We start from the raw sequence: 13,896 nt of genomic DNA, 5'->3' as shown, positions 1-13,896 counted from the left end.
GGGTGTCGAGGTCTACTGAACAGTACCTTTCTCAGGCCAAGGGCTTCTGGATCCAGCATCCAAGCTGGGGAAGGAAAAGGAGCAGGAGTGGGAGAGGCAGGGCAGTGTGCAGAGCCCGCTTCCTCCTCCTCTCCCCACTTCAGGGGTCTTTCTCCCAGGACGCCCAAAATACGCTAAGCACAGGCCCACGTGCCTGTCAGGAACTTGGCTATGGGAGTGACCTCAGGGGTTGGCCATTCGTAAACAATTCAACAGTTCCACGGAGGAAACGGGAACCGTTACCTACAAAAGGCAAAAGCACACTGATGACTAGGGAGAAGTGGGAGCCTATGACTTAGAAACAATGTCTTACACAAATGCACCAGAACACCTGGGTAACCGCCCCCAGGTGATGCCAATGTAGCACCAGGCCTCACTTGGGAGGAACGATTCCCACTTGTAGCTCCAGGAGGAGCATGACTAAATTTAAGATTTTTATCCCATCTCCCTGGTCAGTGAAACTTAAAAACACTGGCTGAGGACTTCTGGGAAATTTCACTCATCTTTCTGTGAAACTTCTGACACGTTTTCCAGCTTTAGCGAAGTGGATATCAGGTGTTTAAGTATCAAAAGGACAAGCAGCAGCTTAGCACCAAAGCCACGAGACTCGGGATCAGGAAGAAGTCATCCACAGCCCACCTCCTACAATCAGGCCTGGCCCCACCCTTCATTTGCAACATTAGAGCTCCAAACTGGAAAACACACACACAGGTGAAGTAAAGAAAGGGGTGGAATTTTGTCTTTATTTACAGGACACTGTAAGATACGAAATTCCACAGAAGTAAGAAACCCATTGAGAGGACAAGCTTCATACAGTATGTACAGTTTGGAACTGTTCAAGTATAGTTTTGTTGTAAAAGTGCTACAATAACAAACCACATTTAAAAAAAGGTCTTAGTAGAGAAACAGTAAGACAAACAACAAAACGACTAGTGCCTCTTCAGTGCGATCAGAAGTGAAAGGCCCCCGGTGCCCCATCCTGCACTTGGAAGGTGTAGCCTTCAGAGGTGGTCTCTGGTGCAACATTTTGATCTTCCTCTTCCTGAAACATTAAAAAGCAACACGAGCCCATAAATATGGCACATTTCTAAGCAGTAGCACTAAAGTCTCGACCTGTTCATAAAGTTTACAGCTGCACACCCACCTTCAACCCTGAGACCATATTCTCTCTATCTGACACAGCAGGGAGGGGCTGCTGAAACCCGGACGAGTCAGGAACGCCTGGGAGCGGCAGTTCTGAGTGGGTTAAAGAATGCTACTACAACCAAAATTGAGATTTTTCTGTTCCACCTGCCACTTGTCAGTAGAAAGAGAGCCAACTATGAGCACAGAGTTCACCCACTTCTCCAAGAATCCCTACAATGACAACCATAAACTTTAAAGATATTCTGATTCCCAAGGTTGTTCATTTGAAAGTAAACTAGTGACTTTTAAAATCTCAGGTTAAATATCATCAACCCAAATATTAGATGGGCAAATAACTAAGTCCTAAATATTTTTTTTTTATATTTTGCAATATTGAACAGGGTACAGGGGGTGGGTGTTTGGCCTAGCAGTTAAGATACTAGGAGTTCGGCCGGCACCGCAGCTCACTAGGCTAATTCCCCGCCTGGGGCGCCGGCACACCGGATTCTGTCCCAGTCGCTCCTCTTCCAGGCCAGCTCTCCGCTGTGGCCCGGGAGTACAGTGGAGGATGGCCCAAGTGCTTAGGCCCTGCACCCGCATGGGAAACCAGGAGGAAGCACCTGGCTCCTGGCTTCAGATAGGCGCAGCGTACCGGCCATGGTGGCCATTTGGGGGGTGAACCAACGGAAGGAAGACCTTTCTGTCTCTAACTCTGCCTGTCAAAAAAAAAAAAAAAAAAGATAATAGGAGTTCAAATCCTGGCTCTGACTCCTGATTTTAGCTTTCTGTTAGTGTGCACCCTGGGGGAAGGCACATGGAGACCTCGTTTGAGCTCCTGGCTTCTAGCTTCAGCCTGGCCTAGACTCAGGCATTGTGGGCATTTAGGGAATGAACCAGCATATAGTTCTCTCAAAAACATTAAAATTGGGGTCAGCGCTGTGGTGTAGCAGGTAAAGTCACCTCTTGCAATGCCGGCATTCCATATGGGCCCCGGTTCAAGACCTGACTTCTGCACTTCCGATCCAGCTCTCTGCTATGGCCTGGGAAAGCAGTGGAAGATGCCCAAGTCCTTGGGCCCCTGCACCTGGCATGGGAGACCTGGAAGAAGCTTCTGGCTCTTGGATTCAGAGCAGCTCAGCTCTGGCCGTTGTGGCCATCTGGGGAGTGAACCAGCAGATGCAAGACCTCTCTCTCTCTCTGCCTCTCCTCTTTCTGTGTAACTCTTTCAAATAAATAAATCTTTATAAAAAATTTTTTTAAAAATGTATGGAACTCGGCCTGCACCGTGGCTTAACAGGCTAATCCTCCACCTTGCGGCGCCAGCACACCGGGTTCTAGTCCCGGTTGGGGCGCCGGATTCTATCCCGGTTGCCCCTCTTCCAGGCCAGCTCTCTGCTATGGCCCGGGAAGGCAGTGGAGGATGGCCCAAGTCCTTGGGCCCTGCACCCGCATGGGAGACCAGGAGAAGCACCTGGCTCCTGGCTTCGGATCAGTGAGATGCGCTGGCCGCAGCGGCCGTTGGAGGGTGAACCAACGGCAAAAAAAAAAAGGAAGACCTTTCTCTCTGTCTCTCTCTCACTATCCACTCTGCCTGTCAAAAAAAAAATAAATAAATAATGTCATTAAAAAAAATGTATGGAACTCACTTAAAGTACAAAGAAAAAAAAGAACATCTCATAGTTTGCCCATACATGTGTATTTTCTAAGTTGTTATTAACAGTAACTCACCTCTATAGAGAAGTACTTCTCAATCAAGTTTAATGAAGCCCTATACACAGATTCATTCTCATGGTTTTGAAGAGCTTCAATTTTATCCAAGCCTCCACATTCTTCAATCATTATACTAAGTTTTTCAGTTTCACCTAATTTCTCAGCAGCCTAAAAGAAAAGAAAGGTCTAGTTTACTGGCTTACTCTCTGATGGTTCTATTTTAATGAAAATACACATTATCAGAGCATTCATATGTATCAGATAGAAATGCACATTGACAGTTTCTTCAACAATCCTAATGATAGTCTTATGTCCACTTTATATTTTTTTTGAAACTCAATATAGCAGGTACATGAGAGGAGGTGGGAGAACCGGTCACCCACAATTTAAAAATGGTGATAGACACCAGCCTTCCTTATTCTGAATCCAACTTCAATATGTAATAATTTCCAGAACCAGATCTAGAGTAGTACCAATCACTATGGCAAAATGCCATATGCTGGCAGGGTTAAATCACCCTAAGGTCAAACGAGAAAAATGTAACTAATTTCACCAAAATTTAGCATGGAATTGGGGGGTTAAATATACCTGACAAAATAAGAAGTATGAATAGCTTTCACTTCAAGACTTGACTTCAATTAAAGTTGTGTCATTCATTAATCACCTGTTTTATGCCTCTTATAATCCCTAGGAAAGAGTGTGGTAGAATGGGCATTTAGAGGAGCCAGTGCTGTGACGCAATAGACTGAGCCTACACCAGCGGCTATGGATGGAGGGGATGGCAGGTAAGTGCGCCAGTTTGTGTCTGGGCTGCTCCTCTTCTGATCCAGCTCTCTGCTATGGTCTGGGAAAGCAGTGAAAGACGTTCCAAGTCCTTGGGCCCCTGCACCCACATGGGAGACCAGGAAGAAGCTCCTGGCTCCCAATCAGCCCAGCTCCAGCCGTTGTTGCCAACTGCGAAGTGAACCAGCAGACCGAAGACCTCTCTGTCTCTCCCTCTCTCTGTTACTCGTCTCTCAAATAAAATAAAAAAAAAATTAAAAAAAAAAAAAAAAAAGGCATTTAGACTGGTAGCTAGGATACCTGCATCCTGCCTCAGAATGCCTGGGTTCTAGGCCGGCGCCGTGGCTCAACAGGCTAATCCTCCGCCTTGCGGCGCCGGCACACCGGGTTCTAGTCCCGGTCGGGGCACCGATCCTGTCCCGGTTGCCCCTCTTCCAGGCCAGCTCTCTGCTGTGGCTAGGGAGTGCAGTGGAGGATGGCCCAAGTCCTTGGGTCCTGCACCCCATGGGAGACCAGGAGAAGCACCTGGCTCCTGCCATCGGTTCAGCGCAGTGCGCCGACCGCAGCGCACTACCGCGGCGGCCATTAGAGGGTGAACCAACGGCAAAAGGAAGACCTTTCTCTCTGTCTCTCTCTCTCACTGTCCACTCTGCCTGTAAAAAAAAAAAGAATGCCTGGGTTCAGTCCCTAGCTCCAGCTCCTGATTCCAGCTTCCTGTTAACGCTGATTTAGGAGGCAGCAGTGATGGCTCAGGTAATCAGGTACTTGCCTGCCACACACTTGGCAGACCTGGACTGCACGTCTGGCTCCTGGCAGGGCCCCAGGGGTTGTGCACATCTGGGGAGTGCACCACTGAAGGGAGCCTGGCTTACATAAATGGCCTTGCTGGTTCTGACTACTAATGAGTCATCTAGCTGCCCTCCCTAGTCGACACGGCAAATCAATCACCATGAAGCCCAAATTCAAACAAATGCCACCCTGTTAGGGCTTACCTGGAAGATATTTGAAATGGCATCCAGAATAACCAGAATAATTTTGGTATCCTTTGCAGTCAAGAGGTTCATCAACGGTTCTATTATACCACAATGAACAAGGTACACAATCTGTTCAACTGTTCCGCCACTTGTATAGTTGGTTACAGCCCATACTGCTTCTTTTTGTGTCTTAAAGTCTGCCTATTAAACAAAAGGAATTGGTTTTAGTTCAGAACAGTCACACAAATGAGATTCCAAAGTATCATTTTACAGAAACAATGATTGAAACAACCAACTGGTTCTACCCAACCTTAAAGGAAAGGGATTACTGGTTATTATTTATCAATGAACTCAATGAATAGTACCCAATCACAAAAATGTTTGCCTGTAAATGCAATCATCTGACTAAATCCTAACACTTCAATACCTTAGAGAGAACCCCAACAAGGAACGGGACCAATCCGTGATTCACAACTTGCTGTATCTGGTCCTGACGCCCAGCTGTGATGTTTGACATTGTCCACGTGGCCTCCTTCTGGATGTTAGTTTTGGGGTTAGTGAGCAGGCTGGGAAAGACGGCAAGTGCTCCTGCATCTATCACAACCTGTGTCTGTTCATCTGTCCCTGTGACAATATTCCCTATGGCTCTTAGCGCAGGAGTCTGAAAAGGAAAACAATGTTGATGCTGATTATTATGTTTTTTTTCCAATTGCTCAAAATGTCTGTACCCTAAAAATTTGGACAAGAGGCTCTTTATGGCCTGAAATAGGCAGTATTTCAATATTTACTATCGATTGTGTCCCCTGTACTTTATATTCTAATCTTAAAGTTAACAACTTACCACAATTGGCAAATCATTAGCTCCCAGAAGCTTCACGAGTTGCGGCACAACTCCCGTCTTCACAACCATCTCAATCCGTTCATTTGGACCATCAGTGAGATAGGAAATGGCCCAGCAGGTATCTGCTAACACTTCCGGATCATCGTGATGCAGGAGACGAACTAAAGTAGGAAGAATCTGCTCAACGGCATCTAATGGGGGTGCAGGATTCTTGTTGCGACAAAGGTTTGAAAGTGTCCATGTCAGATTACGTAAGTAACCGCACTAGGGGAGAAGGAAACGGCAATGAGAGAGCCTGCCTTTTGAGGAAGTAGAGGGACATGCAGATGAGAAGTGAGAAACTTCACTATGCTGGTAACTTACTGCCAAGGAAGACATATCAGGAACAGCCAGGAGAGCCAACAGGGGGTCGATTGCACCATACTTGATAACCAAATCTCGGAAAACTGAACCATCACCTGCAGAAAGAAGAAAGGCAAAGTTGAGCAAACCTCCTTGACTAGCACTAGCAGCGTTCTGTGGCTAAATGCACCATGGGAAATTCCCCGAGATGCCCTCTGGTGCCTTTGTTAGATGCCATCTTCATCCCTAGCAGGGGCCTGAAGCAAGCTTAAAACTCGACACAAAGGTCACCACTACTCATAACAAAGGTCATTCTCCCAATCTCAAAAAACAAAAAGTGAAGTACCTGCAATGTTTCCTAGAGCCCATACAGCTTGTTCACTGATGTGAGCATGGGGAGATGCCAACAGGGAAATGAATGCTGGGATAGCACCTCCATCCACCACAGCCTTAGTTTGTTCTGAGGTCCCAGAAGCAATGTTAGTGAGCGCCCAGGCAGATTCAAACTGAATGGGGCTACAATCAGTTCTGCCCAAGAAGGACACAAATTTTGGAATCAAACCAGCCCGGATTATGTTGTCTATGGGGGGCTGTTTTTCCCTGGAAAGCAGTTTCCTAAGGGGAGGAAAAAGTGAAATACAAGGTGAAGGTGATAAATAAGTGTGTACATGAACCAATTTAATTTAAAATTGAATTCAAGAGCTTAGAACATGAGACAGATAGGTAAATCCTGAGTGCTGAGACCCCAGGGAGCTTGTCTCACACCCCCCCCACCCGAATCCCTGCAGGGCTCCTTCTTTTCACCAGTGTGACAACCTAACAGGGCGAGTCTGTGCTGTCACACGCCTTTCCCCGGCTGACAGTGAGGGTGGACACCTGGCCTGTGATCACTTATCATTCTGTTTTGCTGAGTCCTGTCAAGCTACAAAAGTTATTCTTTCTGCTATGAATGACACAGCTATCTATCGTGAGAGATAAGGATCCAAATAAACTTCTTTTCCTAATAGTCTAAGTATTTCTTCTTTTCCTTCCAATGACTTGAAATGCCACTATGACAAAGATTTTCTTTTTAAAAAGTACATGAAAAGAGGGCAGGCATTGTGACACAGCAACTCGAGTCACAGATTGCAATGCCAGCATCCTGGATGGCAGTGCTGGTTCAAGTCCTGGCTGCTCTGCTTTCAATCCAGTCCCCTGCTAACATGTCTGGAAAGCAGCAAAAGACAGTCCAAGTACTTGGGCCCCTGCCACTCTTATGCGAGACCAGAATGGAGTTCCAGGATCTTGGCTTCAGTATGGCCCAGCCCTGGCCATTGTGGCCATTCTCTCCCCCCAACTCCACCCCCACCACTCTTCAAATAAATAAATTTTAAAAGAAAAACAGGGACCAGTGCTGTGGCATAGTGGGTAAAGCTCAGCATCCCATATGGGCACTGGTTCAAGTCCTGGCTGCTCCACTCCCGATCTAGCGCTCTGCTATGGCCTGGGAAAGCAGTAGAGGATGGCCCAAGTCCTTGGGCCCCTACACCCACGTGGGAGACATGGAGTTAGCTCCTGGCTCCGGATCGGCCCAGCTCCAGCCGACGTGGGCATTTGGGGAGTGAACTAGTGGATGGAAGATCTCTCTCTCTCTGCTTCTGCCTCTCTGTATCTCTGCTTTTCAAATAAATAAATCTTAAAAAAAAAAAAAGATAAAAAGAAAGAAGACAAGACAAGTACACCAAAGGGTTAATAGGAATTACCAGTGGGGGCAGAATTTTAGGCAATTACAAAAAGCTGTAGTTAATGTTTCACCTAAGGACAAATTCCACTGAAAACAGGTCTATGGCTGGGTTCATCTTTATACATACTATCTATCCATCCCCTTCCTACCAAAAAATCTTTTAACAGGCAAATTTCTCAGCTTACCCCACGCTATAGCACACAAAACATACCTAGCAGCTTGGGTAGCTTGGAGCTGGCTTTCCAAATTGTTGCTGGTTATGCCTTTGACAATGTCATCAACAGACCAATGTACAGTGCCCTGAAAGGAAGCATAATTTTACAAATTCTCATTTTTAAGATTAAATATCTGCTGTTGTGAAGACAGTTTTAGGTTTATAGTCAGTTACCGGAAGTTTAGGCTTACATTTAATTTTGTGTGTTAAATGTTTTATACCTAGGACCGTTCAAACTTGTTGCCTAAGAATCTTAACTTATGGAGTATCTAAGCATTTAATCACTTTAAAAGAAAAAAGTAACTGAACAGCTAAACAACAAATTAGAGCAAACCAAAGACTCAGGCGTATCACTTGCATTCAGATGTGCTTCAAGGAAGGAGGGGAGTTACAGGCAATGGACTGGAGACTTTCTCACCTAAGCTTGTAACCTACACGTTCCCACGGTAAAATGCTCTAACTATGTTGTATGCTGTCAACCATGGCAGGAAGGTTTGCAAACCAACGCTTTCAACTTGAAGGTAGCGTCCAAGCAAGTGTCTGGCACCAGAGGCCCAATCCCGTACTGAGTGCCTGGCTTTGTCTGCTTGGCACCGTGGACCATGGGAAGCAGCAGGTCCAGATAGCTGGGTCCTTGCCGCCAACATGGTGGGAGCCCCAGATAAGTTTCCAACTTTGGCCTGGCCCAGCCACAACTGTTGTGGCATTTGGGGGAATAAACCAGCGGATAAGCTTTCTGCGTTTCAAACAATTTTTTTAAATACAGTGCTGCTTTCTCTCTAGAAGTCTACAACGGAGAGGAACAATTGGACAAGCAGGTAAATCCTAAACATGTTACATATATGCTGTGCTATTTATTTCCTCTCCGTTTTTAGCACAGAACCAGGGAACTACAGAGTTCTGAGAAGGCAGTACTTCTGCTAGGCTGAAAAAAATAGAGTGGGACGGAATATTAGTAACCTAGAAACCATATTTATGCTAGTAGCATCATGTAAATCTTATTCACGTAAAAAAATGACAAATGTGGAGAGAAAAAGCATAACAGAAAAAAAAAAAAGATGTAAGAAAGTGGCTATTATCTTTGGAAGAGTTAAATTTGAAAACAGAACTGTGGGGCCTGTGTTGTGGCACAGTGGGTAAAGCTGCTGCCTGCGACATCAGCATCCCATATGGGTGCCGGTTTGAGTCCTGGCTGCTCCACTTCCAATCCCGCTCCCTGTTGATGGCCTGGGAAAGCAACAGAGGATGAGCCAAGTGCTTAGGCCCTCACATCCACATGGGAGACCTGGAAGAAGCTTCTGGTTCCTGGTTTCAGCCTGGCCCAGCCCTTGCCAGTTACAGCCATTTCAGAAGAGAATTAGCAGATGGAAGACATCTCTGTCTCTCCCTAACTCTGTCAAATAAATAAAATAAATCTTTAAGGAAAAAAAGTCACTATTGGAAATCTGCAGCAGCTGTCCACCTGGCTATGCTTGCTTAATTTACGTCTTTCCTGGAACAGATCCTAAGCAGGAAAAGCATGTTTAAGCTGCAACCACATGTCACCACTGTGGATATGCACTGAAAAACGCTGTCATTAGGTTAAACATCACGGAGTATCTGTTCACAGACTTCAATGGCACTAACTAGTGTTCAACCATGCTCTACCATGAAAGACTTTAGAAATGGTACTCCTGCACAGGGCACCTGCTGCAAATGGAGACGGAAGCTGCTCTGGGTGAGCTGGCAAGTGGGAATGAATAACAGCTTCGGATCTCGCTGTTGACTACTTGCCTGCTTCATAAACACTACACACTAAGGCTATATATAATAAAGTCATTTAAAAATTATTTTTTCAATAACAAATTAACCTTCGCTTACTATACTGTGTTTATAAACTTAAAATTAAAAAACTGACTTTTATAACATTTAGATTAAAACACACTATACAGTTGTACAAATACTTATTTGAAAGAAAGAGAGGCCGGCGCCGTGGCTCAACAGGCTAATCCTCCACCTTGCGGTGCCGGCACACCGGGTTCTAGTCCCAGTCAGGGCACCAGAGTCTATCCCAGTTGCCCCTCTTCCAGGCCAGCTCTCTGCTATGGCCCGGGAGTGCAGTGGAGGATGGCCCAACTGCTTGGGCCCTGCACCCCATGGGAGACCAGGAGAAGCACCTGGCTCCTGCCTTCGGATCAGCACGGTGCGCAGGCCGTGGCAGCCATTGGAGGGTGAACCAACCGCAAAGGAAGACCTTTCTCTCTCTCATTGTCCACTCTGTCAAAAATTAACAAAAAAAAAAAAAAAAAAAAAGATAACATTAGGCCAGCGCCGTGGCTTAACAGGCTAATCCTCCGCCTTGCGGCGCCGGCACACCGGGTTCTAGTCCTGGTTGGGGTGCCGGATTCTATCCCGTTGCCCCTCTTCCAGGCCAGCTCTCTGCTATGGCCCGGGAAGGCAGTGGAGGATGGCCCAAGTCCTTGGGCCCTGCACCTGCATGGGAGACCAGAAGCACCTGGCTCCTGGCTTTGGATCAGCGAGATGCGCTGGCCGCAGCGGCCGTTGGAGGGTGAACCAACAGCAAAAAGGAAGACCTTTCTCTCTGTCTCTCTCTCTATCCATTCTACTTGTGAAAGAAAAAGAGAAAGAAAGAAAGAAAGAAAGAGAGAGAGAGAGAGAGAGAAAGGAAGAAAGGAAGGAAGGAAGAAAGAAAGAAAGGAAGGAAGGAAGAAAGCAAGAAAGAAAGAAAGAAAGAAAGAAAGGCCAGTGCTGTGGCCTAGTAGGTTAATCCTCTGCCTGCAGTGTTGGCATCCCATATAGGCGCCAGTTCTAGTCCCAGCTGCTCTACTTCCTATCCAGCTCTCTACTATGGCCTGGGAAAGCAACAGAAGATGGCCCAAGTGCTTGGGCTCCTGCACTCGCCTGGGAGACCAAGAAGCTCCTGGCTTCAGATCGGCACAGCTCTGGCTGTTGCAGCCAAGTGGGGAGTGGACCAGCAGATGTAAGACCTCTCCGTCTCTCTCTCTGTAACTCTACTTCTCAAGGAAATTTTTTTATTTATTTGGCAGGTAGATTTATAGACAGTGAGAGAGAGACAGACAGAAAGGTCTTCCCTCCGTTGATTCACTCCCCAAATGGCCGCTACGGCCGGTGCTGCACCAATCAGAAACCAGGAGCCAGGTGATTCCTCCTGGTCTCCCATGTGGGTGCAGGGCCCAAAGACTTGGGTCATCCTCCACTGCCCTCCCGGGTCACAGCAGAGAGCTGGCCTGGAAGAGGAGCAACTGGGACTAGAACCCGGCGCCCATATGGGATGCCGGCACCACAGGCGGAGGATTAACCAAGTGAGCTACGGTGCCGGCCCCAAGAAAATAAAATAAAAAAAAAAGGCAGCCTCAAAAAAACAGAAAAAAGGTAAAAGGAAAGGAAGAGATAGAGAGCGCTCCCATCCTCTGGTTCATTCTCCAGATGTCCTCAATAGCTGGGGCTGAACAAAGCCAAAGCCAGGAGCCTGGAATTCAAACCCGGCTTCATGTGGGCGGCAGGGAGCCAGTGTTTCGGCCATCACCTGCTGCCCCTGAGGGTGTGCATCAGCAGAACGCTGTGTCCAAAGCAGGCCTGAGACTCCAAGGCAGGCAGTGATGCGGGACGTAGGCAGCCCACGTGGCATTTCAGACGCTAGGTCACTCACCTGTCTCTATTCCTTCTTTGTATTTCTTATCAAAAGCTGTCTTTGTTTTTAAAGTTTTGCTTTTTCTACTTTTGTTAAAAACAATCATATACACTATCCCGGGTATACTGAGGTCTATGTATCACTGAGAGGTCTCAGGGACACGGATGGAGCTGTCACCTCCTAGGACGGCAACAGGTCTGGAAGACCTGCACGAGACTCTCCTGAGGGGCCCCTCGCAAACATGCACGTCGTCTGTGGACAATGTTCCTTCCCATTGACAGAAACCGCTCAGCGTTCATGTCCACATTTTGAAGCTCTTTCAGGAGTTTGCCAAGTTTCACAAAAGCTTCTGCCAAACTGTCACTCAATGTCTTGGAGGGTTTTTTCCCCTATAAGTTCCCTTTTCTCTTGCCTCTTCTTCAGCTATATACTCATGTACCAATTCCATTTTTACTTCGTCAGATCCCATGATTCTGAAGTCCACTGTTGACCAAAACATTATATGGCATGATTGTGTTTCGGGAAAAAAGTATATGGTACAGAACGAAGCGAAAGATAAATTACAAGCTACTGGTAAGATCTCAGGAAGGAAAAGATGTGAACAAAGACAAGAAATGGAGAACACCAGCAGAGGCAGAAACCCATCAGAAAGGGGTTGGCTCTGGACGCGCCAGCCAACACCGGAGTGGCCAGGTCAAGACAGCCGCGCAGCCGGATATCTTCACAGAGGGGACCGTTAAAGCCCAAGACCAGCAACAGAATGGCTGAGAAACACGCCCAGCCGTTCCAGAACAAACCTGATTGTTGCGGTTTTCCTGCAGCGGCGAAGTCGCATCGTCGGGAAAGGAGCTCACGTTCCTCCTCTTCAGCATCTGGTCATCCTTCTTGGCCTTCCTCAGCTCCACGTTAACTTCTATTCGGCGCCGTCTCATTTCCTTGAGACAAGACACACATCCCCTCACCTATCCCATTTTGTTGCAAAAAAAAAAAAAAAAAAAAGGAAAAAGCTTCCCAGTCCTCCACCCTGCCCACCGATCCTCCTGTCTGGCAGCTACCACGGGAAGCAGCAGGTACTCACTGTGCTGTCCTTCCCCTTGTTCTTGAACCTGTGGAGCCGGGCAGCCGGCGAGTTGGCATTCTCGTTGGTGGACATGGCGACGAGACCAAAGGAATCAGCTAGAAGACAGGAAGGGCAAACACTCCCGCTCCCGAGTCTGCTTTGTCCAACGGAGCCCCAAGGGCAGGCCGCCCAGCAACCTCTACCCTGCAGGAGGAACGTCGGGCCGTCGCTCCCACGACATAACCGAGCCAGAGGCCAGCGGCCCCTCCCCGCCGAGGGGCCAGGCCCCCTCGGAGCGGCACTGCCCGCCCGGAGCCACACTGACAAGGCCAAAGGGGGAGGGAGTTTTAATCCACTCTGTTTGACACAATTATGTCCAGAACAAGAGGGATCACTCCGTCTGTGCCATCTCACGTCTCTGGCAGCTCACGCCCCTTCCCAGCGCCCCCGTCTCGGGCAGGGAGGCTCCGGGCCCGGCCCCCGACAGCCCACCACGGCGAGGGCAGCGGCAGTGCACGCAGGCCCTCGGGGGCCAGCAGGGACCCCCGCCGCGCTCGCGGGCCGGAAAACCACCCCCCCGGGCACCCCGACCCCGCCGAGCCAGCCCCGGCCGCCCCCGCGAACGCCGCCCACCCGCAGCGCGCACACGTCTACACCGCCAGAGCCTGGACGCGCGGGGGCCGCGGCCGGGGCGACCCTGCACCGCCGGAACCTCCGTGTTCACTCGGCCCCAACCGCCACCTCCGCCCCCGCCCCGGGGAGGACGACGCGGCGGGGCCCGCCGAGGCGAGGCCGGCGCCCCGGCCCTTCCGCCGGCCTCTCGGCCTCCAGCCTGCCGCGCCCCGGCTTTCGCCGCCGCCTCCCGCGCCTCGGCGCCCCAGAGCCCCAGCTTCCGCGCCGCCCACTGAGCCGCCGCGACACTCAACGACGCCCCGAAGGCCTCAGCCGCGGGGGAGGCCACAGCCGGGCCCAGCGCGTACCCGCGGCCTCCCCTCCCGCCATCCGCAAGCCGAGCGCGGCCTCCCGGGCGGCCGTTACCGCCCGCGCCGGGCTGCGGCCTCACGCTGTACCTGCACAGCCGACGCAGGCTTCCCCAGGAGGCGGTGCGTGCCCACAGACTGCCGGTCAGCCGCCCTGCAAACGTCTACCGCGGATCAGCCCTGAGACGGTGTGCCTCGTGCAGCCGGCCGGCGCGATTTAAATTTCCCGGTGGCTCCGCGTTCCGATTGGCCAGTTCGAGCCTAAGCTTTGCGCCCATTGGTGGATTTAAAAAACACGTTAGAAGGGGAGGAGGGTCAGAGGGCCTAGAAGCGGAGCATAGCCTCGCGAGATGAAGGAGCGGTCGGGCGATATCCCAGAGCGCCTTGCAGCCCTGAGTGGGAGGACTACAGATCCCGGCATGCAGCGCGATGGGGCGGCTCCCAGCCCCGTCT

The 13,896-nt window shown here is 49.4% G+C and overlaps 1 protein-coding gene across 1 annotated transcript; it reads right to left on the bottom strand.

Moving 5' to 3' along the window:
• Positions 1 to 751: 751 nt before the first annotated feature.
• KPNA2 (karyopherin subunit alpha 2) lies at positions 752 to 13,648 on the bottom strand. The gene is made up of 11 exons (XM_062215996.1): positions 13,534 to 13,648; positions 12,482 to 12,579; positions 12,201 to 12,338; positions 7,749 to 7,837; positions 6,161 to 6,429; positions 5,836 to 5,930; positions 5,473 to 5,736; positions 5,059 to 5,292; positions 4,650 to 4,832; positions 2,893 to 3,042; positions 752 to 1,081 (listed from the first exon to the last, which is right to left on the bottom strand). The coding sequence occupies exons 2-11, from the start codon at positions 12,554 to 12,556 to the stop codon at positions 989 to 991; spliced, it is 1,590 nt and encodes a 529-aa protein (XP_062071980.1). The 5' UTR covers positions 12,557 to 12,579; positions 13,534 to 13,648; the 3' UTR covers positions 752 to 988.
• Between the last annotated feature and the right edge of the window lie 248 nt (positions 13,649 to 13,896).

This window comes from Lepus europaeus, chromosome 18, assembly GCF_033115175.1.
Source record: "Lepus europaeus isolate LE1 chromosome 18, mLepTim1.pri, whole genome shotgun sequence".
In the NCBI taxonomy this organism is placed as follows: Eukaryota; Metazoa; Chordata; class Mammalia; order Lagomorpha; family Leporidae; genus Lepus; species Lepus europaeus.
This window is presented reverse-complemented; position numbering and strand designations above follow the sequence as displayed.